At 37.8% G+C, this 25,780-nt stretch overlaps 1 protein-coding gene, 1 long non-coding RNA gene and 1 pseudogene across 2 annotated transcripts; all 3 read right to left on the minus strand.

Annotated features, from left to right (window-relative positions):
- Positions 1-611: 611 nt before the first annotated feature.
- Positions 612-2,352, minus strand: LOC149242080 (aspartyl protease APCB1-like; annotated as a pseudogene).
- Positions 2,346-3,849, minus strand: LOC149242081 (uncharacterized). Its single transcript, XM_089367628.1, has one exon. The coding sequence runs from the start codon at positions 3,139-3,141 to the stop codon at positions 2,638-2,640; it is 504 nt and encodes a 167-aa protein (XP_089223754.1). The 5' UTR covers positions 3,142-3,849; the 3' UTR covers positions 2,346-2,637.
- Positions 3,850-7,138: 3,289 nt separating this feature from the next.
- LOC149242082 (uncharacterized) lies at positions 7,139-10,225 on the minus strand. The gene is made up of 3 exons (XR_016245689.1): positions 9,868-10,225; positions 7,584-7,722; positions 7,139-7,431 (listed from the first exon to the last, which is right to left on the minus strand). It is a non-coding gene; the product is annotated as an uncharacterized LOC149242082 (long non-coding RNA).
- Between the last annotated feature and the right edge of the window lie 15,555 nt (positions 10,226-25,780).

Here is a 25,780-nt window from a genome sequence, read left to right on the forward strand (position 1 = left end):
ATCCCAAATTAAAATATGCATTTCAGTAAAGAAAGTCGGTATATATATCGATTCCCAAATTTAGTGTCATGTACACAAAATCTACATTTCAATATAAAAGGCCTGGATCTATATCGAAATCCAAATTAAAATATGTATTTCAATAAAGAAAGTCAGTATTTAACGATTCCCAAATTTACTGTCACTACATTTACTGTCACTACATTTTTATGTACACAAAAATTACAAAATACAGTACACAACATTCATACACAAATTTAGTGTCACTACATTCTTATGTATTCATACACAAATTTAGTGTTACACAACATTCATACACAAATTTAGTGTCACTACATTCTTATGTATTCATACACAAATTTAGTGTCACTACATTCTTATGTACACAAAAATTACAGAATACAATACACAACATTCATACACAAAATTGAAACAGAATACAATACACAACATTCATACACAAAATTGAAACAGAATACAGTACACAACATTCATACACAAAATTGAAACAGAATACAGTACACAACATTCATACACAAAATTGAATAAAGGTTTGTTTACAATTTTATATATCAAACTGATATAATCAATATATGTGCCCTTCAGAATATCGCAAACAAACAGTCAACTGAAAGACTAAGATAAAAATTCCCATGACCATTTTACAAATATGCACCTCAATCATTACATTTTAGAAATGACTGGTTGATAACTCGACAGATCTTCCAAATATGGAACATGTGGCTGTAAATAATGTAACTGCACATTAACAACTGTCTTCTGTGCATTTGACAAGATGTTCAAATTTTGCATCGCTCATTACAAAACATGAACCAGTTCCTGCCGCATTATTCTACACAAAAAGGGGGAAAGCCTTGATCTTATTAGGTGGCTTGTGGCAATCTTTACGGGCCCAGCGAATCTGATTCTATCCTTGCAAAAAGATTTCTCCAATTATATTTATTTATGGAACCATTGTTCACTTCACTGCCAGTGGCAATCTTCACAGGCCCAGCAAATCTGATTCTATCCTTGCAAAAAGATGTCTCCAACTATATTTATGGCACCATTGTTCACTTCACGGGCCCAGCCAAACTGATTCTATCCTTGCAAAAATATGTCTCCAATTATATTTATGGCACCATTGTTCACTTCACTGCCATTGAGGATTCCCAGACAAACATTGCCTTCAGAACTGATTGACCAAATAACCTTCTGGGGAATGTCAAACTGTCTGGTCTTAATAAGTCATGGGTTGCCCCCAAAACCCAGGGTTAATTGTTCACATCTTGCTATAGGCCTGATATGATGTCTCGCCTGCCAACACAATGGTAAAGTTTTATCTGCATATCCTGTACTAACCCCCCATCAAAATGGTTCTCTTTAACTGCTGAGACAAAAGCGAAGCATGCTATATGTGTGAGATATGCAAAGGAGCTACAACTAGGAAAAACCACTCTCCTAGGTTGTTTTTTTAGGTCATTAACACCAAGAGGTCTGTTTCCGAGTTTCATATTTGCATTGCCCACGTGATATAATTTCATTTCAGGTTTGCCAAGCATGGGAACCCACGTCATTCCCCACCAAGTACAAGATCATTGCCAAAGAACATATACCCCCCACCTCTTTCATCTCCAGTAATGCAACGACCAATCACATTCTTAATCAGACTTTGATTAGCTAATTGTGATGGCAGACTAACCTGAGCACTGCTAAAGCCCAATAGTCCATCTGTCACTGCAGATAAAACTGCAAAAGAACCCTGCTGGTCATATGCACATCCAAACAAAAAATTTGTTCGAGCTATAGAGCCATTTGTCAGTAAAACTCTAATATTGTCTCATTCTTAGTCAGACTTTGATTAGCCAATTGTGATGGCAGACAAACCTGAGCACTGCTAAAGCCCAATACTCCATCTGTCACTGCAGGTGAAACTGCAAAAGAACCCTGCTGGTCATATGCACATCCAAACACAAAATTTGTTCGAGCTCTAGAGGATCCATGATCAGCATACTCTATCTCACAGTCACACTGTTCAGAGGTACTCGTGCATTCATAGCTGTGACCTGCTTGCACATTCACACACATCGACTCCCTGCAGGATACAAGTTGGCTTTTCTGGGTTTGTACAGAGGTTGTGGTCCCTTGCCACTTCTGCAAGGAGCATCACACTGGGTCCAAGTCAAATCACTCCCCGTATCAACATCAAGGTGGGTTCCCAATGAACATTGACACATAATAAAGTCCATCTGGATAGACATTGCCTTGGATTGTAAAAGCAATAGAAGAACTAGTAGAACTTGTAGGTGACACATTATTTCTGATGGTGTCTCTCTCCACAAACGCCCCATTTCAAAGCAGGTTTGTCCTTTGGATACAGAGTATACAAGCCAACTTTACTGTCATCCTCATCCTCGTTGGGACTGCTATCAAATCCAGAATAAGGCCTCCAATGTCAGATTGCCAGGGTCAGTGCAGCCACAAACAAGATAGCAGCGGGCCTTAATCAAACGCGCCCTCTCCTCTTGATGAGAAAGGGTCTCCTGGCATTTGGATCATTTCAAAGCAGGTTTGTCCTTTGGATACAGAGTATACAAGCCAACTTTACTGTCATCCTCATCCTCGTTGGGACTGCTATCAAATCCAGAATAAGGCGTCCAATGTCAGATTGCCAGGGTCAGTGCAGCCACAAACAAGATAGCAGCGGGCCTTAATCAAACGCGCCCTCTCCTCTTGATGAGAAAGGGTCTCCTGGCATTTGGATTGGGTATCTGCTGCTGCTGAATTGTGCCTCCTCCTCCTCCTCTGACCATGAAAGCTGCACACAGTTTTTCCCTCATTTGGGTTGAGAAAGGGCCTCCTGGCATTTCGATTGGGTATCTGCTGCTGCTGAATTGAGCCTCCTCCTCCTCCTCTGACCATGAAAGCTGCACACAGTTTTTCCCTCATTTGGGTTGCCCGCTCTCTGGGATTTGGATTGGGTATCTGCTGCTGCTGCTGAACTGAACCTCCTCCTCCTCTAACCATGAAAGCTGCACACACAGTTTTTCCTTCATTTGGGTTGTCTGGGGCTGGCAGGATGGGCGCCAAGGAAATTATGACCACACATTTCAATTCAGGCTGCATTGATGCAGTAACCATGGAGACCTGATACCAACTCGAGAATTTCTAGGTGTCCCATATGAAACAGGAGGAATTTGCAGATCGTTTCTTTCAGAATTTGTTAAAGAAAAATGAGGAAACAATGCTGGAACTCCACTGAAGTCAGGCACATTTAGAAACTTGTTAAAACCATTTCCTCCCATGGAAGCCGGGCTGTTGTTAAAACTGCCACGACTCCTTCACCCAACCACTGATAACAGAGTTCATGTAACTGAAATACTCATCATCTTCATAATCCATATCAAATTAAAATTGTTCGGGCAAATGTTCCTCTTCTGAAGAAGGTTCTGAACGATTATCGTCTCCCTCAGATTTAATGACACATTTCTTGATCAACCTCCAACTTTACTTGACTAACAACAGTCATGTAAATCTCTTCAAGCTCACTGGATTCCTCCTCTACTCCATGAAACTCATGACTCATCATTGCACTGATTTCTGCAAGACAAGACCGGCTTCAGCAACCTTTTCTAGGAAAATAGTGGACAGCATCAAAACCCTTAAGCCTCTCGTACCATGGATTGTTGTCCTTTAGTTGACAGACAGTTTTGTAATGTCAACAGTGTAACAGATAACTCAAGATGGATAAAACTAGAAAGACACTCCGCCAATACGATACTGAGTCCTGGCCAATTAAAAAGAAAGTCCCCTCAGGTCTACGATAGTGTAATTTTCGAGGAAAATGAGTTGGTTAAAAGCTGGGGCAAAAGCAAATGGAAAAAAGGTCAAGCAACCATATTAACACAAAAGTGTATGCAGAAATACTCCCATATCACAAACGAAACGAGAAGCCCCTGCAAAAAAGTTGGCCATGCTATGAAGAATCGAAGATAGATAAAAAAAAAAAAATACCTTGACAGTCCAGCATTTCCCTTCGCCGTTGTCAAATGCATCTATTAAACAGGTGTAGTTCCATTTCTATATTGTACATCGCGATTGTCGATATGTACAGTGTATCCTCTTACTAATCAGAAAAATGATCATATTCTGCCCTTGTCGAAGCATGGTAGACACATCCTGGGCTGTGACCTGCATTTGGAGATAAAACTGGGCTGTGACCTGCATAAGGAAGACTACATTTGGAAATAAAACTGCCTAATTTCTGGACAAAAATGATAATTCCAATGAATTACATATTTCAAAATCTCATACAAGCCTCTCGTACTATGGGTAGCTTCCGTCTCAACATTTCTGCATCCTTGATGGCATCAAGGATACAAATAAATTCCAATTCATCCTCTGAGAAGGGTATAGAAGCCTGAGGCCAATGTTGCCAGTCGAAGTAAGGATCCTCCAGATTTTCTGGGAGGCAAAGACCATGATATACGTGTATTATCAATGGATTTTCCTCCAACTCAGGGATATCTTCGTATTCTTCACAAGAAGATTCTGCATGTCTGTCAGTATTAAGTATCCTATTATCTCGTATTTCAATCCTATGTACAGCAACCACTCGGAAACTAGATGTTCCATGGTCATTGGCATCACAATCATGTGGGACAAACTGTTGAAAATAGGCAATCTTACTAATAGTTCGTCTCTTATTTCCTTTCTGACTTGTAGTCACTTTACATTAAAAATTGAATGTGTTATTTTGACAAGCACCTATGTTACCAGAAACGAGAAACGGAACGGGAAACGAGAACGGTACGAGAAACGAAGTTTGGAGGTTTCGCATATAAGAAACGAGGAGAGAGAAAAACACCATATTAAAGGTGAACAATATAAACAAGGCATTAATCATAAACCTGCAATGTTTTTTGCTCATGAAATTGTAAATTGCAAAATGCCAACTACAAAAAGGTTGAAACTGAGGCTGAATTGATACATTCCAAAAATCTGATGAATGATTTGAAAGGGAAAATATGTCATATGCATGATGAAATGTGCAGAGTCTCGCATCACCTGTTTCAGGCTTCCATATACTTAAGGTTGAAACTGAGGCTGAATTGATACATTCCAAAAATCTGATGAATGATTTGAAAGGGAAAATATGTCATATGCATGATGAAATGTGCAGAGTCTCGCATCACCTGTTTCAGGCTTCCATATACTTTTATCCAGGAACATATTAAAACCATTTCCACTGACCAGCAAGTACTGGTTATATCAGTATAAGCCATGAAGCCCCAATGTCAGAGGCAAAACAATATATAGAATTTTCACACATATAGATTGCCATTCAATTTAGGTGAAAAAACAAAGGAACCAGATATTTTCATAGAGATCAAGGAAGCAGTAGCAGAATTACAATACTGCCTCATGAATCATGTCTATTTACATCAATGGATTGTCATAGCAAAGCAAAGGGAAGTGGCATATCAACAAGAACACGCCTTCATTTGAATAGGCAGCAGTGAAAAACATTTATATACTGCTGCATCAAAAATCTTCCCTGATTGCTACCAAGCCTTTGGAATGCATATGAAAGTACACCGTGAATTTTGGCACAATTAGTTAAATTTCTGTCTGCATAGATGGAACACAGACTGCATCTTATTGGTCACCGGAAAAAAGAATGATTCTTGGACTATATTGCGAAGAATTCCAAGTTACACTGCTAGTTCTTTCTTCAACTGCTAGTTCTCAGCTAGTTCTTTCTTCAACTGCTCGCTCACAAATACTCTGGACTCTGGAGTTCTTATGTTTAATTTCCAGAAACTAACAGTCCAGCTCAGAAACTAACAGTCCAGCGCAGCAGACTAACAGTGAACTGCCAATTAAACTCTCTGTATGTGTAATCAATTGCTAATTAAACTTGATTTAACCCACGTTTGAAAAAATTAAATTTAATCTGAGTCTGAAAAAATAAATTTAACTGCACGTCTATCCGGAAACGGCCAGAAGAAACTGCAAGTCTATCCGGAAACGGCCAGAAGAAACTGTTTCGTTTCGCCGGAAACCGTTTCTTGCCAGTGAAAACGAAAACGGCCGTTGCAGACGGCGTTTCTAGTATGGTCCGGTTTCTCTCGAAGGTTTCTGCCAGAAACGGGGGACATCGTCCCGTTTCTGGTAACTAGGACAAGCACAGTAGGGGGACCGTTTTTTGCAAAAAACGATCGTGATCTAGAAGATATGCTGCAACTTCTCTGATACCTCTTTCTCCAACTCTAACCCATCTCTTTAAACCAGGTTGCCCCAGAACTTTGCAAACAAAGAATTTTGGATTGTTGGGAGCAAAGGTTTTATGATAGCAACACTTCCACCTCTGTAATTTCTGAAAAAGTAAGCCCCACACAGCCCACACCTCGAATAGGGATCTTCACTACGGTACTCAAATCATTCTTCAACACTGTCACCAAATATGAGAGAACTTTCTTCAGTGGGTACATTCAAGCTTCAAGGCCATCTGCATCTTCTTATTTCCTTTCTGACTTGTAGTCACTTTACATTAAAAATTGAATGTGTTATTTTGACAAGCACAGTAGGGGGACCGTTTTTTGCAAAAAACGATCGTGATCTAGAAGATATGCTGCAACTTCTCTGATACCTCTTTCTCCAACTCTAACCCATCTCTTTAAACCAGGTTGCCCCAGAACTTTGCAAACAAAGAATTTTGGATTGTTGGGAGCAAAGGTTTTATGATAGCAACACTTCCACCTCTGTAATTTCTGAAAAAGTAAGCCCCACACAGCCCACACCTCGAATAGGGATCTTCACTACGGTACTCAAATCATTCTTCAACACTGTCACCAAATATGAGAGAACTTTCTTCAGTGGGTACATTCAAGCTTCAAGGCCATCTGCATCTTCTTTTTAAGAGTGTACAGACCACACCACGAATAGGGATTGGATCTTCAGTGTTCACTACGGTACTCAAATCATTCTTCAACACTGTCACCAAATGGGAAAGAACTTTCTTCAGTGGGTACATTCAAGCTTCACGGTCATCTGCATCTTCTTTTTAAGTGTGTACACATTGTCTTCTTTGTCCAGTGCACTGTTGAATACACTGCCCGTGCCTGTTAAGGCACCATCTAGAACAACAAGTCATTTGTGTTTGTATCGGACTATCCTTGATGGAAGGCATAAATTATAATCTGCTTCCTTCAGAAAGTCACAATTTCTCAACAGTCGATACCAACACCAAATTCGATCCTTGAGCATAAAACAGACCAGGAAATTTTGCAACGAAGAACTATGAAAATCAATCAAACTTCACAACAAACATGGTCGTAATTCTGTCGCACAGTTCTCTCAAAGCCTTTACATTTGTAAAGTACTTCAAACAGCCAGGCTCACAGCAAACAACCTATACATATGTTGTAGCTACATGCAAGAAAAAATTGGAATTAATAAACAGATTACAAACCAAAAAATTGTTAAAATTATCAATAACATACTTTAGTAAATCTTTGAAAGTGGTTGAAGTAACGCTTTATCCTCTCCACACATGTTTGCCTTTCATGAATCGCATGTACCTTTTGATCTGTTTCTTCAATTGTTGGCTCACAAACATCACAACAAACATGTATTTCTGTTGCACATGTTCTCTCAAAGCCTTTACATTTGTAAAGTACTTCAAACAGCCACAGCAAACAGCCTGTACATATGTTGTAGCTGCAGACAAGAAACATTTGCAATTAATAAACAGATTACAAGTATTTTAGCTAGGAGAACAATGCTTCAAACATTTAAAGGAACCCTACAGCACAAGAATTAAGGAACCATACAGCACAAAAATTACCAGTGCAAGAAAAGCTTGGTGAAGTACATATATGTATCATCGATGCAAAGGTGAAATAATATGACAACAATGATATTGTTTTGAAACAAACCTTGGACACAGTTTACGTAACAACAGGTATATTATAAATGACATATTTCATTTAGTACTAGATTTCACCAAGTATAGCCAGGGTTGTTGAACCACAATGCACAACCTCAGGTTTCAGATTTTACATCTTCAGATTGTTTCAAATAAAGTTCATCTTTCTTGTACATATAGTGATAAAATCATAGACACTTGATACATTCTTATTTCGTTCAAGAGATTATTTTCTTGCCATCATTATTTTTAATATTATTTCGTTCAAGAGATTATTTCCTTGCAATCATTATTTTCAATAAACATTAAAGTGAGAATACCTGCAACAAAGCCTCAGCGCAGGAAAGGAATTTCCTTGTCCAATTTTTATTAAACGACGATGGTTGAAAGAGTCAAACGAAAATTTCAATGAGAAATAAGAAAAAGCAAAAATTTGAGCAAGTGATTTAATCTGGCACATTTGAAAATTTGAGAAAGCGGTTTAATCTAGAACAATGAAAAATTTGAGAAAGTGATTTGATCTGGCACATTGGTAAGTGTAATGAGAACATTATAAACCAGGGTGGTTGGACAAGTGGCCATCAGTAAGTGGTCACACCTATTATGTATATGAGAGGGTAAATATGTTTGGGACTTCCACCTCAAACCAGGATGACCAATTAGGGTGAAAAAACATGCACTTAACAATGATGAATCCTAACCAGTAAAGAAAGATCACCAATTGTTTCACCCTCAGAAGCCAGAATGAGGGTGCTAGAATTCCCATTATTGTGTGGAGTGTCAAGATGGAAGAACCATAGCAAGTTCCAGCTAAATAAGGTGTTTAGAACGAAGAGAACGCCATGGCTTCAATCTTCTAATGCATTTGTTTCTTTTGAGACTCATTTTCATCTCCTTACTGTCTAGTTAGAGACCTTGTCTTGGTTTTATCTAGTTTGCGTTCCTAGGTTTTTTGAGGCTTGGTCTCAAGAAAATTTAATGGGTGGACCTCCTAACTGAAGTTGATTGAATAATGGCAAAAAAATGTATGTAGGATGTGGTCTGAGGCCTTGTCCCAAGACTGGACCTTTGTGTTTGAATTAAGCTGAGTTTACTATTTAGACCCTTCTGAAGTTGATTGAAGAATTAAGAACAGCAAAAAGATGTATGTAGGACGAGGTCTAAAAGAAGTTATTGGAGTGAGGTTGAAGTCCATGCTTGTCTCTAAGAAAAGTTGGACACACTCTTTCCCAGAATTCTAGGAAGGCCAAATTTTTTCTGCTCATTTTATTGCCTTACTATGGTAAGTCTTGTCAAACGTGCATTCCTCTATCATAGGGTGATGGAGGGAGTCCATGATGTTTTTGGCTCCTTATCCAAGATTGAGAGGTGAAGTCTGAAGAAGGGAAGTGTATTTGGGAGTTGAAGAAGGATCTAATTTCCCTACTATGGTGAGTTCTTGTCAAACGTGCATTCCTGTGCATTCCTCTATCATAGGGTGATGGAGGGAGTCCATGATATTTTTGGCTCCTTATCCAGGTGAAGTCTGAAGAAGAGAAGTGTATTTGGGAGTTGGAGAAGGATCTAAGTAACATGAGGCAGCCATCTAAGTAAGATGAAGAAAGTTGGAGATGTTATGGAGATGAAGGACAAATGCCTCATGTTTTAATGAAATTGTTGAGATTTAAATACAAATGAGAAACCCACACCCTCCAATGGCACAAAGTGCCCAATCCCCCACCTAATTGTAAATGAAAACTAATATGTTTATAACTAGGCTTGAAAATTTTGTTTTGTTTCTTCCATATCTACAAAAGCTACTCAATTAGAGGCAAGTTTTGCTTAGCCTAAATTTACATGAACACAGATGATATAAGCAGCACCAAAAGAATTTAATTAAAACAACATAGAGCCATAAAATTATGTAACAATAAACAAATAAATTCTTGCATACATACCTCCTCCCCCTGTGCTCATTACATCCATGATATCTTCACCTGCCTTATCCATGATATCTTCACCTGCCTTACTTTCCCCATCCATTAAGTCCCAAACAAAAGCCATGAAACAAAAGTAAGAAATGCAAGAGAAAGAAAACACACAGAACAAAACATCAAACCACAAATTAGCATGGCCATGCTCACAAATGCAACAAAAATACAACTATAATTGTACAAAAACAAAAGAACAAGAAGCAATAGCAAAAGATACAAATAATCATAGCAAAAAGAAACAAAAATAACAAAAACAAAATAAACAAAGAGAAATAATAGACATGGACTCTCCTGTACAAGCCCAAAATGCATCCATGGCCAATCAAGGACATCCTGCACACCAAAAAAATAGAGAAGTATTAAATTGAGACCATCAAATCTTATGTTACACAGCAAATATCTTATGAGAATATGAAACAGAGGCCGTCATGAGGAGGATTTCATAGAAAATCGTGTGGATTGACCAAAAGAGAACTCACCTCTACCTCTACATCTTCATTATAATATAGTGTCTATGACATAGATATTTCAATAGTTTCATCAATTTTCCTCCGAGAAGTATTGAGATCATCAAATCTTATGAGGAATATTAAATACACAGCAAATATCTTATGGGAATATGAAACAGAGGCCATCATGAGGAGGATTTCATAGAAAATCGTGTGGATTGACAAAAGGAGAACTCACCTCTACCTATACATCTTAATTATAATATAGTGTTTCTGACATAGATATTTCAATAGTTTCATCAATTTTCCTCCATGCTACAATTTTCCTCCATGCTACTTTCTCTGCATTGTGTTGCACTCAACATTTAAATAAATGACGAATAATGTAAGATGTTTCTAATTTAAATTAACATAAATAGAACCATACATACCACATGAGTGCCTTCACCCAGTACATTTACAGGATGTGCATTAGTCATAAATCCACAACCTATCTTAATTTCCCTACAAACAAAACCCAACAAAAACCATATCATAAAATATTAAATACAGAACATAAACAAAAACAGATATTGAAATATGTAAAGAGAAATCTTAAACACTAGCCAAAATTCTTAAGCAAAACTAAGTACACTCTATACAAAGACCAAAAATCACAAACCTTAAATAGCTAAGGAGGGAGGAGCATCATTATAATTGAAATGAACATTTCATAGTAAAGCATACAAGTGTTTTGCAATGAAAGAGAACTCACCATCTATCTATGCTTCTACCACACTAATTGCTCTCTCTCTAAATATTTCAGTAGCTTCACCAACTTCATCAACAATACTCCATGTATGATATATCTCTCTAGGTCTAGAATTGGGCCTGGTGTTCTCGAAAGTTTAAAAAAGGAAGATGTTCATTCATCACCTCAGTTTAGTGAGTTCTAGGTCAATTTGGAATTAGTAGCTACAAACAGATTTGAGTGTAAGGTGTTATTTTATTACATGGGGGTGGCTGTAGGATAACCTACATAAACCATGTAAAGGCAAAATCTAGCATCAGAATTTGTCTTGAACAGCTTAGAAGGGATGGCATCATCTCTAGCACATATCTAACAACCCAAAAGCCCTTTTACTTGCATTAGCATTAGTCTCTAATGGAAACCGTTTGTTTCTTTCTTGTTGGATATCATTTTAAGTTTTTTTTAAGGCTGCTATACGCCATTGCATGCCCTGATATTGAACATCACTCAAACCCTAACTTATAGCAACCTTGTCACTGGTCTAGCCTTATAGAGCTTGAACCCTAACTTTGAATATCTTGGTCATCTTAGGCCCTGCCGAGGCCTCTACCTACCTCAGGACCTCCAAACAAAGTAATCTTAAGCCATAGTATTCTTCTCAGGACCTCCAAACAAAGTAATCTTAAGCCATAGTATTCTTCTCAGGACCTCTAAACAAAGTAATCTTAAGCCATAGTATTAGAATAACTTGTAGGTGGCATAGGGAGGCCTCCCTTGCTATTGAAATCCCACTAAACAACAAGATGAAGGTTGTTAAGGTAACAATGGAAACTCTTCCCCCGGATGCGGGTGGAAATGGCAGTCGCTGAGGTGGCTGCCAACTGGGTCAGCGTGTGGAGAACGCACATGGCCTCCCACAAGACGGCACAGAAATTCAGAGATGGCATTAACTACAGCAATGAATGCGGCTTGAATGAATACTACCGCCACCCTGATAACCAACCTCATCCTCGGCTCAAAGCAACGATGGGCTCTTCGGAAAATACCTCTGCCGCTCCTGCAATTCTTCCTCTGCAACCTCAGCCCCTGCAATGCCTCTGCCCTTATGCAGTGGCGGCGCCCACCTCCCACACAACCACTGGTAGACGATGCCATCTTTATTGCTGCATCGACTTTGGTTCAGGCATCCATTTTACCCACAGCTTGAATCTGCAAATTCGCATCCCCTTAGCCCTAGTAGCTCATCCTTCTGTTGATTTACCTGTCAACTCTGCTATAACGTTGTAGCCCTCTGAGCCCAATTCGGACCACAACCCGCCTTCTAGTGTCAAAAGCATGGTGCGCCATAGGATGTGCAGCCGCAGAGGTGGGAATAGAGGTAGCTTGACCCACTCTAGGCACTCGCCAGCTTCAGAGACCACCTCCTCCCTGGCTGAGCAGCACACGAGCCGCTACCCCAATACTCGCAGTGGCAGAGGACGCTTCCATGCGGGGCCCTCCACCTCCACCTCCGGCCCTTCTCCCAGTAGCACTCCGACAGCTCCTCTGCCACACTCCCAGAATGCTCAATTTACCTTTCGCTCTGGCCTGAACCAGCCCCTCATCACTGCAACCATAACCATTAGTTTTCATGAGAAGCAAACTCTGGAGGCTCAAGACTCTGAGGTTGGAACTCGAATTGCAGCACCTAAGGATCACAGAGCAATGGGTGAGGGCCGCACAGAAGCCATGAGACTCTCTAGCATTGCGATAGGAGGCCGCACCACTGCGGGGAGCAGCCAATCCAAGACCAAAACGAAATTGGCTCAGTCTAATCTTCAGGGTGCAAGGGAACGAAGCTCTCAACTGCCAACCAGACGCGCAGGGAAGGAAATGGAAGCGGCTCAGAAGATGAATTGGGTCATCAATGATTACTACTGCATCATCGAGGAAGAGCAACCGGAGACGCAGGCAGGTGACACGGAAGCTCAGCCACTGACAAGTGGCGCCATGGAAGATTACAGATGTTTCATTGTGGAGGAGCAGCCTTCGTCGCCACCACGTCCCTAACCGCCACCTCAATGACTTGTGCTCGCCGCCTGGATTGCCACCTTGTGGACCTTCAACGTTCTACGTGCCCGCCTATAATCTGCCACTCAGCCGCCACGTGTCTCAGGTTCACTGGGACTTTTTTTCAGTTTCTGCCTTTTAATGGTTTTTTTTGGGGGGAACACTACAATTTTAAGCTCTTCAGTTGGGTTTTCCTTTTTTCAGTTTTTTCAGATACAATGATGCAAAACTTGTTAATTCGTTGGTTTCCCCTGCGTAGGCAGCAAAACTATATTTTTGAAATCCTTGGATTAAGAACTAGTTTCCCTTCTGGGCAGTTCAATTCTAGTTTTTTTGCTGGTTGATGCCTCTCTTCTGGCATAGCTTAGTACAGGCTTCGGTCTCTGCCTATGTGTATGATAGTTTTCTTACTTAATAGAATTAGCCTAATTTAGGAAAAAAAAAAAATGGAAACTCTTCCTCATTTCTACCATGGGATTTGGCCCCTTCCCAATGAGTCCATTCACTTGAACTGCTAGATTGTGCAGCAACAAGCCCATGCAATACCTTTTTACACAAGCAAGAAGATCAACCTATCTGAGGAGATTAAAAGTGTCTAAAAGGAAAATATCTAGCATACCTTACCCACAGAATTGAAACAATAGATGGTTTGTTTATATTGATTGAGTGCACCCATGGCTTCATGGTACATAGTTTATGCACATTGTTTATGTCAACTAGGGTGTTGGAATTTGGGTAGCTCAGAAGGTATTTCCGAGAGAAGGAAACCCACCAAAAGTGAGTTGGTTCGGAAGCACCAAGGAGGTCGAGAAAGGGCTACAGACCAAGCAGAGGGTTGGTGCAAGCCCTAACTGAGGCCGCATTTGTTTGAGAGAAGCCACAAGGCAATTGAGGGCTAGTTTAGTGGCTAGTTTAGGGCAAATGGAAGGAGTGGAAGATTATGGTCTATTTTAGATTTGGATTCATGCCCCAGGGAGGTCGAGCTTCTGTATGCCAGACGTGAGGTTAAAGGGTTGTCAAATTAAGGTTTGTCTGTTATTTTGAAGAGGGTAAACTTCAATTGTTTGTACCAGGAGGGGGTCGAAGCCCTAGAGTTTGTTATAGGCAGGCCAAAAAGGCCTCGTGAGGCTAGATAACACCTTAGATCAGGTTGCAACCTGTCCACACTAGGCTGTTGTTATGAATATAATTTATATAAAATAATAAAATTAATGTAAACAATAATAATCATAATAAGGTTAACTAAATAGTCATTATTAATGAAAAGGCATGTCTTAAAAGACAACCATTCATGAAGAGGCACCTGCCTAGGTATATAAGCAGGTCTCATTGGTAACATTCATATCATCTCATCAATTCCTTATATAATATTCAATATACAATTACTTGTCTTCGAAGTATTCTGAAGATTATTATTGCATATACGAACTTTGTTTGTTATATTGGTATTAGAGCATTCCTATAACTATTCAAACCTTGTTCGTTACATTGATATCAAAGAATTCCTTTGAGTATACGAACTTTGTTCGTTACATTGGTATCAGAATTGTTCAATACTCTGGCCGCTTAATTGTTACAGAGAACCAGTGTAATTTGGCATTTGGCCATCAACCTTGCGTCAACCTTGTTGTCATGAAAATTGAAAGTGTTTTGCTATAAAGGTTTTTGGACTTTCTCCATTTTTTTGTCGGGCCTTTGTCCATTTAAAACAAAAAACAAGTTATATATAGAGAGAATATATCTGGAAAAAAAAATAAAAGAAAAAAATTGCAAAAAAATAAAAATATTAATAGAAAAACAAAAAGAAAAAGAGTAGAATAAAAAAAACAAAAACAATCAAAAAAAAAATGAAAGAAAATAATTAAAATATATAAATATATATATATATGTATATATATATATATATATATATATATACCACTTACCTGCAGTCACCATTGTCATCCAACGCTACCATCCCACAACAGGCTATCCAGCTGCCACAGTAGCAGAGTGCGCCACTACCACAGAGCCCTGTCACCAAAGCAACTAATCCACCGTCGCCGCAACAATCAAACCTTCGCAACCCCCCAGTGTTTGATTGTTGACTCCGCCAACCACAGCATCTACAATTGTTAGCTTAGTTTATCTGCCCACCGTGCCTTTGTGCAATATGAACACAACCACAGACGCACAAGTTGACCCACCAATCCTATTCTAACGAATTTCCCTCAATCAACTTCCTTCACGTCATCGCCACTTTTCGCTTAGTGCCGCCACTGACCCTACAACACAGTCGCAATTCGTTCCCCACGCCTCCTATCCCAGTGTTCCAAATCGACCAACCTCCAATAGTGTCACACCATTCCAAATTCATCCGCCATATGTTGTAACCTCCCGCACGCCATCTATACTCCACGGACACTTCCATTTTTTCCAAAGACGAGTCAACCTATCATTCCTTGCCCTTGCCATACATTGCTACCACACAATTTCGACAAAGATTCTTTGCCCTTGCAATACATTGCTACCACACAATTTCGACAACCCTATCTGCTCTAATCTGCCCATCTATGCAGCGATTAGCCATCGAGTCGTCCATACAATTTGTTGTTGAAAACCGAAAATAGTATCATGTGGGAAGAATTGTCTGTACAATTAGCCATTGGACCTTTTTATTAAATGTAATAAACTATCAAAAGAAAAATATTGAGAATAAAACGTCAATAATAATAATAATAAAATATCAAAAAGTTATATTAAGAAAAAGATACATAGATCATTATATAAAAGGCTATATAAAAAAAGAAAAATTAGAAAAAAAATAGAAAAAAAAAGCAATTGAAAAACAATCATATTTATAAAAAATTATTTAAAAATAAAAAAAAAATGAAAGGAAAAAAAAGGGTCAACAATAAAAGCTATATATCTAAAAAAATCAAAAAAATATTAAAGAAGTTGTAATAAAAGTTTTGAATTATTATAATCAAAAAAATATTGAAGAAGGTGTAATAAAAGTTTTTAATTATTATAATTGAGCAAGGAATTCACGAAAAATGAGTTCCATAAATAAGTCAACATTTTGGACCAAAAGTCCATTATGTGAAAGTCCAAAATGTGTGGAAAAACATTTTGGACCAAAAGTCCATTATGTGAAAGTGCAAAATGTGCGGAAATTTTTTTATTATGGAAGAATGTAAGGTAGTGAATAGTCAACATTTTGGACTAAAAGTAAGTGCAAAATGTGTGGAAAAGTATTTATTATGTGTGGAAAAGTATTTATTATGGAAGAAAGTAAAGTAGTGAATAGTAGAATAATTAATAAGCCTGGTATTCTAACTACTTAATTAATTGGTATTCTAACTACTTAATTAATAAGCCTAGTATTCATAACTACATAATTTTATTGCATAGTTAAGGTAGAGTTTTTAAGAATGTGTTGTAAGGAAATCACTATTGAAAACTCATCATATATACAAATCGTAGAGAAATAATATACTGTGAAGATGGTGGTAAATTATTTAATTACAAAATTATGTAGTGTAAAAAGAAATGTGGTGTGGCATAAAGTGTTCATTACATGAAGATTTATAAGAATTACTATTTTCTATAGAGATGAACCTGAGGAAATTATATGAGAATTTTAAACCATGGTTAATAGAACTATAAGCATATACAATATAATATTTTTATTGTTTCTATATATAAAAATGAAAATTATTATGGAAGAAAATAAAGTAGTGAATAGTCACAAATAGTAAAAAAGTTAAAAAAAAAAAAATGAAAGGGAAAAAAAATTATATCTAAAAAATCAAAAAAATATTGAAGAAGTTGTAATAAAAGTTTTGAATTATTATAATTGAGGAAGGAATTCACGAAAGATTTATAAGAATTACTATTTTCTATAGAGATGAACCTGAGGAAATTATATGAGAATTTTAAACCATGGTTAATAGAACTATAAGCATATACAATATAATATTTTTATTGTTTCTATATATAAAAATAAAAATTATTATGGAAGAAAGTAAAGTAGTGAATAGTCACAAATAGTAAAAAAGTTAAAAAAAAAAAAAAACGAAAGGGAAAAAAAAGGGCCAGCAATAGAAACTATATATCTAAAAAATCAAAAAAATATTGAAGAAGTTGTAATAAAAGTTTTGAATTATTATAATTGAGGAAGGAATTCACGAAAGATGAGTTCCATAAATAAGTCAACATTTTGGACCGAAAGTCCATTCTGTGAAAGTGCGAAAACATTTATTATGAAAGAATGTCAAGGTAGTGAACAATCATAAATAGAAAGATAAAAAGAATAACTTGATTTTTAAAAATTGAAAAACATGTGGAAAATATTTATTATGGAAGAATGTCAAGGTAGTGTACAGACACAAATAGAAAGATTAAAAGAAAAATTCGCAGAACTTCAGCAAAAAAATTTGGCATCGAAAAAGAAATATAAAGATCTCGAAAGTCAATTTTACGAAGAATCAACAGAAAGTAACAAAGAAATTTAATTTGGCGTCTAAGGGATCATAATCAAAAATTACTTCCAAATGTTAAGAAGTGCAAAGCTACAAAGAAAAAATTAGAAGAAGAAAAGGAATGTCTAGAGAAGAAATTCAACGAGAATCTATCTAAGGAAGAAGAAAAATTGCACTTAAAAACCATTAATCAAAGGTTATTAGAATAAATCAAAAGTTTAAAAGATGAGGAGGATACTAAGAATAAATTCAACAATTCAGAATCATAGGAATAATAACCAAAACTTTCATATGCAAATAAAGAAGCTTAAAAGTGACAAGAAGTCACTAAATGACAAGTTAGAACGACTTACTCAAAAAGAAGTATTGAAGTCTCTAGTCATAATAGTCCAAGTTGAAAATAAAGGAACAAATACCGATCCAGTCAATATCACAACTCAAGAAGATGAGAAACCAATAGAAGTTAAAACATATTCAGATGTTGTAGTTCAAACAATGGAAATTCCAAGTGATGATTCAGTAGCCAACTCAACAACAACAGTACCTAAAGTAAATCAGGGAACTGCCACACACATGATAAGGGAAAGTCCAACCAGAAGAACTCCTTATCGACATCCGAATCACAAGAGCAGACAACTAAGTCAATCTACATATTTGAACCATTCAAAACGGAAACAACAGATTTATGCTCCAAGAGATACTGAAGTTTGCAGAATCCTGTCCTATGATAACAATTCATTACAAATTTCCAGTGATCAGAAATTTTCACAAAAGATTAATCTAGGATGGTTAGATCCATTCTCAGTCCGACAATTTTGTTTATCACTAAGAGAACCATATCATGTTATATCAACAAAGATGAAAGCTTTGAGACGAGAAGATATTTGAAACGGGAAAAGAGATCAAACCCTTACATGAGTAAGCTTTGTTCTAGGAAGGAAATGTTATGAATATAATTTATATAAAATAATAAAATCAATGTTAACAATAATAATCATAATAAGGATAACTAAATAGTCATTAGTAATGAAAAGGCATGCTTTAAAAGACATGACCATTCATGAAGAGGCACGGTCCTAGGTATATAAGTTGGCCTCATTTGTAACAATCATATCATCTCATAAATTATTTATATAGTATTCAATATACAATTGCTTCTCCTACAATGGATGTTTTTGTCTTCGAAGTATTCTGAAAATAATTACTATGTATACAAACTTTATTCGTTAAAGTAGTAGGCATAAGGAAACAGGATGAGAGGCCTCATAATCTTAAGAAGGTCAAGCAAAGGTATCTCAGCGTAAGGAAGAGGCTAGCAAGGGTTGTATTTTGCGTTGGCCTCATTTGTAACATTCATATCTTCTCATAAATTCTTTATATAATATTGAATATATAATTACTTCTCCTACAATGGATGCTTTTGTCTTCAAAGTATTCTGAAGATAATTACCGTGTATACGAACTTTGTTCGTTACAAAAGCAAGCATAAGGAAACAGGAAACAGGCTGAGAGGCCTTATAATCTTAAGGAGGTCAAGCAAAGGTATCTCAGCCTAAGGAAGAAGCTAGCAAGGGTTGTATTTTGTGTTGGATGGTTGTTGAGAAGCATATCAAAAGTTTGCTCATAAAAGGAGCTTTGGACAACAAGGTTATGGATGAGTATATAGTGATTTGAAGGGAAAATCCATAGTGAATAGTTGTTTGGAGTTGATAAATGTAGTGTATTTTAAGAATTAAATGCATTGTGAGTAGCTGGTTGGATCACAACATGGAGGCAAAGGACAACCAAGTACATCAAAGGAAATAAGGATTGGATCACAACAAGAAGGAGGCAAAAAAACCAAGTACATCAAAGGAAATAAGGATTGGATCACAACATGAAGGAGGCAAAGGATAACCAAGTACATCAAAGGAAAAAAGGAAAAAATGCATTGTGAGTAGCTGGTTGGATCACAACGTGAAGGAGGCAAAGGACAACCAGCTACATCAAAGGCAATAAGGAGTAAAAAGGTTGGTTACATCAGCAAGTCATGTATTTTGTTCTTGTTGTTTTGGGCAATTTGAAAGTCAAAAGGGATCTCATTAAAGGCAATAAGGACTAAAAAGGTTGGTTACATCAGCAAGTCATGTATTTTGTTCTTGTTGTTTTAGGCAATTTGAAAGTCAAAAGGGATCTTACCTCAATCCCAATTTTGTATGTTATGTATATTAGTTGTACTAGTGATTTGAAGGGCCATGATCCCTAGTATGGGATCCCTAACAATTCTTTATTAATGGACTATTAAAGATTGAGCTTTAGGCTCAATATATTGTGTACTTTGCGGTTTCACCGTTGTAGACTGTTGTTGAAGGAAATGTAACCAGGCTAGGTCTTCATAAATGTAATTTCTATATTTGTACTTATTGAATAAAAGAGAAATTATTTTTGTATTATTTGTCAATGAGTTTCTTTCTCATTGAAAATAGGTCAAGCACATTTTGAAGTGCTTCTAGAGAGTCAGTCAAAATGTAATTATGATAAGACCCTTTGAGGGCATGACACAAGGTCAAGCGAACACCTCCAAGCATGGTCAAATCCTATCCTAGCATCAACGTGGTCTCCAAGCAGCAATACAATGGGTAAAAGTTGAATTATAATGCAATCTGTAAGTCAGCCTAAAGGGAGCTAGTCAAGTCAACTTAATTGGAGGGACAGTCCTCTATTTATAGAGGTTGTCCACTCCAAAACATAACACACAATCTCACTCTGAAATCCGCATACAATAGAAGACTAAAAAGGGATGAAGACAAGGCAGGAAAAGGGTTACAAGGACAGCTAAGAAAGGAGGAAGGACAGCGAAGTTGCAGGGCAGTTTTCTAAGGCAGAAAACAGTCACACGTGCAAAGGAATAAGGACAGCCCGCGGCCAAATCAGCAATGAAAGTGCAGTAGCATATTTTTCATGGTTTGGGCTAGTAATTAAGCCTACAAGGCCTCCCCCATCTAGCGAAGAAAGGAGGATTGTCTGTACTAGGGTTTCTCCCCCATCTAGCGAAGAAAGGAGGATTGTCTGTACTAGGGTTTCTATCCACATGTGCAAAGATTTCAGAAGTAGATTGTTGCAGACTTGACAGCAGCTAAAGGCAACATATTGAGAGACCTCACTTGAATGTATAACAAGGTCTCCAAGGAAAGTGAAGAAGGTTCTCCTTATAGCTAAGTAGAGAAGCCCTAATATTCTAGGATTTTCTAACTTAGACAAGCAGCTGAAAAGGACAAACTACTAAGGAGTAGAAGTGTCGGAAGACAGAGGTCCATGTGCCGGAAGCGCTATAGTGAAGAAAGAGGAAGGATTTGACTTGTTCTTGGAGGATCCTATAGTCAAGGGTCTAGGGTTTGGCAATTGTTCAAATAAGAAGCTTCAATAAGAGAAATCTTACAAAGGGTTTCCCTCTCAAGAGTGGAAAGGGTTTGTCCCGGGAAGAGAGCCAAAATTTGTGTTCTTGTTATTTTGTTTTGATAATGTTTGATGAAACACACACACTAATAATAAGAAGAAGATAAATTGTAAAAGTACATCACAAATTGTTATCAAGCAACGGAGAATCACTTTACACTACTTTGCCCTAGATTCTCTAACATGGTGTCAGAGGTAAGGTGACACATTAAAGGAAAGGGCAACTCAAGAACACTCATCAAGGAGAAGCATTTACAAAGTTGAAGCATCAAGCCTAAAAGTCTCAATCACTTCAAGGACAAGAAGGGTCTACAATCCATCATTCACTAAGGAGGTCTACAAACCTAGAAGAAGAGCCTTACATAAAGGCACCTACAAAGAAGAGCAGATTGGAGCATGACCTACATCAAGCTACAAGTCATCAAGCAAATATCATCATCAAGCAAGTCCACTTGAAGAAGGCAACTTGAAGAGCATCAAGATCCAGGGAAGACAAGCCACCAAGCCTGCAAGGAGGAAGCAATTCCATTACATCTCAAAATCTATCAAGTAAATTCATGTCCCCTTCTAAATATACATCAATGTCTTTTTGCAAGGAAAGCAGTAAATTGATAGGGACCAACAACTTTCTTGCATGGAAGAAGATGACTGATCTACTACTCAAGGAGAATGAACTCCTAGAGCATGTCAAAGGGAATATCGCTATCCCTACTAAGGAGTAGACTCAAGCCTTAGCCAAGTACAATAAAGATGCAAGAACTCAAAGGATTCTGATAGAATGAATCAAAAACACACTCTCATTCCCTATGTCTCCAAGTTTGAGACATCGAAAGAAATTTATGATAAGCTAGTAGAGTTATTCTTAGTATCCACCAGCGGAGAAGTAATATCCTTGAGGAATGAATTATACAAGATGAAGACAACACAGGAAGGAAGAGCTCCCTACTTCATGAAAATATATGAAATGAGAGATCAACTTCAAGAGCTTGGGGAAGCCATGTCTAGCAGAGAGATGACAATTGTTGTACTCAATGCTCTACCTGAGGAGTGGGGAAACTTCACATCTAGCATTTATGCTAGAAGGAAGCAACCACTCTAAGTGAAATGTGGTCTCTATGCAGAACAGATGAAACCAGACTTAAAGCAAAAGAAGATGTGGGATCAAAGAGCAAGCATTTGCTACCATGGCCAAAAGAAAGGGTAACTTTGACAAGTTTCGTCCACGAAGAACAAACGACAAAGACATGTCCAAGATCTAATGTTTTGGATGCCAATAATATGGACACTGCAAAAGGGATTGTCCTAAGCTTAAGAAGGACACCAATAATAAAAGGAAGTGGGAAGAAGCTCACATAACTCAAGAGATGAAAGAAGAGGGAAATAAGCAAAAGAAGGAAGATCCTCTGGATCTCTACTATGACTAAGTCAAACTCTTTACTTCTAGACTTCTTTTCAAAGTTTTGAGTAGAAAAAGAGCATGTAGGAATAAATTAAATCGCATGGCCATAAACACCCTCTAGAATCTAGCAAGCATGATGTACATAGAGTTCTAAACACTCATGTAGATGTAGCATTTATGAGAAGAACAAAAATGCATGGGTAGAAATATCTTCTAGAATATAGGAGCATGGTAGATATAGCTCAAGATATTCATATAAAAGGAGCATACCTAGTATAGAAACATGATTAAGTATCTTAGAAGACCTCCATCATCAAAGGAAAAGAAACATTTGCAAGACAAGGATCTTTAAGATCCTATGATGGAATCTTCAAAAGAAGGTTCATGGACCAAAGCAGATGTCTCATTGGCAATCCCATTCATGGGTTTCAAGAAAAGGATGATATGCAGGCAAGCTAATATGAAGCAAGAAGGGCCACACCAAAGGATGATCAAAGGAGAATCAAGATGAGGTATATTATTGAGTCATGGGTATAGTTCTATAACATAATCAACCATGAAAGAATCTCTTTCACCAAGAACATGCTAGAGGCATGTACCACAATGTGATGAAGGTCAACAAAAGAATATGCTCACATAAGGAGCATAAGATTACTAACTAAGAAGCAAGAAGAAATGCTGACAAGTCCAGAAAGCAAGCAATGAAGGAATGCTCTCACAAGAAGCATTAGATGGTTGACCTATCTATCTGAGAAAAAGCAAATGAAGAAAGAGATCAAGCATGTGAAGAACACCATGGTCATCGAGAATCACTATCTGACAAAAGGCCTTGAAGATATTTCCCGAAAGAAGGCGGGACAAAGGAAGAAAGGACCCTTGACACCTATGAAGGCCTTGGAGATATAACGATGCAGATAACTGATTCTACTCTGGAGAGATGTCGTGATGAAGAATCCATCCAACAAAAGAAAAGACAACGTTGAAGCAATATCAGGAAGAAGTTATGATGGGCTACTAGGTCAAAACATGTAATCAAGCTAGTACTATGAAGCATCCATGAGAAGAGTATTCTAAAGCATGGACAAGATGACAAAGGAGTAGCCACGATGACAAGAAAAACCTGATAGTCACTTTCCACGAAGCAATGACATAACAAAACCAAGAAGGAAAGTGATTGATGGATGGTGCCCTACCTAGAAGAAGATCGAACAAAGACTTTATGACATCAAGAAAAAAAGGAGATCAAGCAGCTGAAGGACCCAAAAATAAGAAGTTGTTGATGAAGGAAAAGAATCCCCGGTTAAGAGGGAGCTCTGACAGGTCCCTAATCAAGAGGGAGTTTTTGGATTACCCCTGATTACAAAGGAGTGACAATTGTGTTTTCCATTTCATGGGTCATGCACTAAACCAAGACTAACAACCATAAGTCTAGATGAAGGCCATGAATGGAAATGTAGACACAAGATAGACACAACATTCTTGCCTTCACTTGAGAAGAAAGAATGGGAGGATTAGGTAATCATCTGGCATACGATACTCTTTGAGGATGTGTAGGGCATCCAAGACGAGAGTAGGCAAGAGGATCGATGTTCTTTGAGGGCTGGGAACCCAAGATAAGAATAGTGCTAGAAGGTCATACTCGAAGAACACCCGAGTGGGTATGTACCTTGAGAGACAATGATGAAAGTGTCTATAAATCATTGGTCTCGCCAACATTGTAGCTCATGGTCTCGTAAAGAGGTGGAGTTGTTGGTCAAGGCCTTGCACTATGACAATGCTGATGAATATGAAGCTATAACAGATAGATTGCAAATCCGGTTTCTCTTATGTGAATTCTTCATGATTGAAAATTGCCAAACACCTTGTAATGTTGCATGAATACCTACCTAGTTAAGAGGGAGTGTTGAAGGAAATGTAATTTTGATATTTGTACTTATTCAAGAAAAGAGAAATTGTTTTTGTATTATTTGTCAATGAGTTTCTTGCTCATTGAAAATAGTTCAAGCACATTTTGAAGTGCTTCTAGAGAGTCAAAGTCAAAATGTAATTATGATAAGACCCTTTGAGGACATGTTACATCATGTATAACATCATACAAGGTCAAGGGAACACCTCCAAGCATGGTCAAATCCTCTCCTAGCATCAACATGGTCTCCAAGCAACAATACGATGGGTAAAAGTTGAATTATAATGCAATATGTAAGTCAGCCTAAAGGGAGGCATTCAAGTTGGCTTAATTGGAGGGACAATCCTCTATTTATAGAGGTTGTCCACTCCAAAAGATAACACAATGTCACTCTGAAATCTGCATACAATAGAAGACTAAAAAGGGACAAAGACAAAGCAGGAAAAGGGTTTCAAAGACATCAAAGAAAGGAGGAAGGCCAGCGAAGTTGCAGGACTGTTTTTAGGGTAGAAAACACTCACACGTGCAAAGGAATAAGGACAATCTACGGCCAGATCAGCAATGAAAGTGCAGTAGCATATTTTTCATGGTTTGGGCTAGTAATTAAGCCTACAAGGCCTCCCCCATTCAGCGAAGAAGCGAGGAAAAGAAAGTGAAGAAAGGAGGATTGTTCTAGGGTTTCTGTCCACATGTGCGAAGATTTCAGAAGTAGATTGTTGTAGACTAAGAAGCAAGAAGAAATGTTGACAAGTCCAGAAAGCAAGCAATGAAGGAATGCTCTCACAAGAAGCATTAGATGGTTGACCTATCTATCTAAGAAAAAGCAAGTGAAGAAAGAGCTCAAGCATGTGAAGAACACCATGGTCACCTAGAATCACTATCTGACAAAAGGCCTTGAAGATATCTCCCGAAAGAAGGTGGGACAACTCTGATAAAGGAAGAAAGGAACCTTGACACCTATGAAGGCCTTGGAGATATAAAGGTGCAGATAACTGATTCTACTCTATAGAGATGTCGTGATGAAGAAGCCATCCAACAAAAGAAAAGGCAACGTTGAAGCAATAACAGGGAGAAGTCATGATGGGCTACTAGGTCAAAACATGTAATCAAGCTAGTACTATGAAGCATCCACGAGAAGAGTATTCTGAAGCATGGACAAGATGACAAAGGAGTAGCCAAGATGACAAGAAAAACCTGATAGTTACTTTCCACGAAGCAATGACATGACGAAACCAAGAAGCAAAGTGATCGATGAATGGTGCCCTACCTAGAATAAGTTCGAACAAAGACTTTATGACATCAAGAAAAAAAGGAGATCAAGCAATTGAAGGACCCAAAAATAAGAAGTTGTTGATGAACGAAAAGAATCCCCAATGAAGAGGGAGCTCTAACAGGTCCCTGATCAAGAGGGAGTTTTTGGATCACCCCTGATTACAAAGGAGGGAC

Source organism: Pinus tabuliformis, chromosome 8 (assembly GCF_031772625.1).
Source record: "Pinus tabuliformis cultivar Carrire ecotype Pingquan chromosome 8, CPIR1, whole genome shotgun sequence".
Lineage (NCBI taxonomy): Eukaryota > Viridiplantae > Streptophyta > Pinopsida > Pinales > Pinaceae > Pinus > Pinus tabuliformis.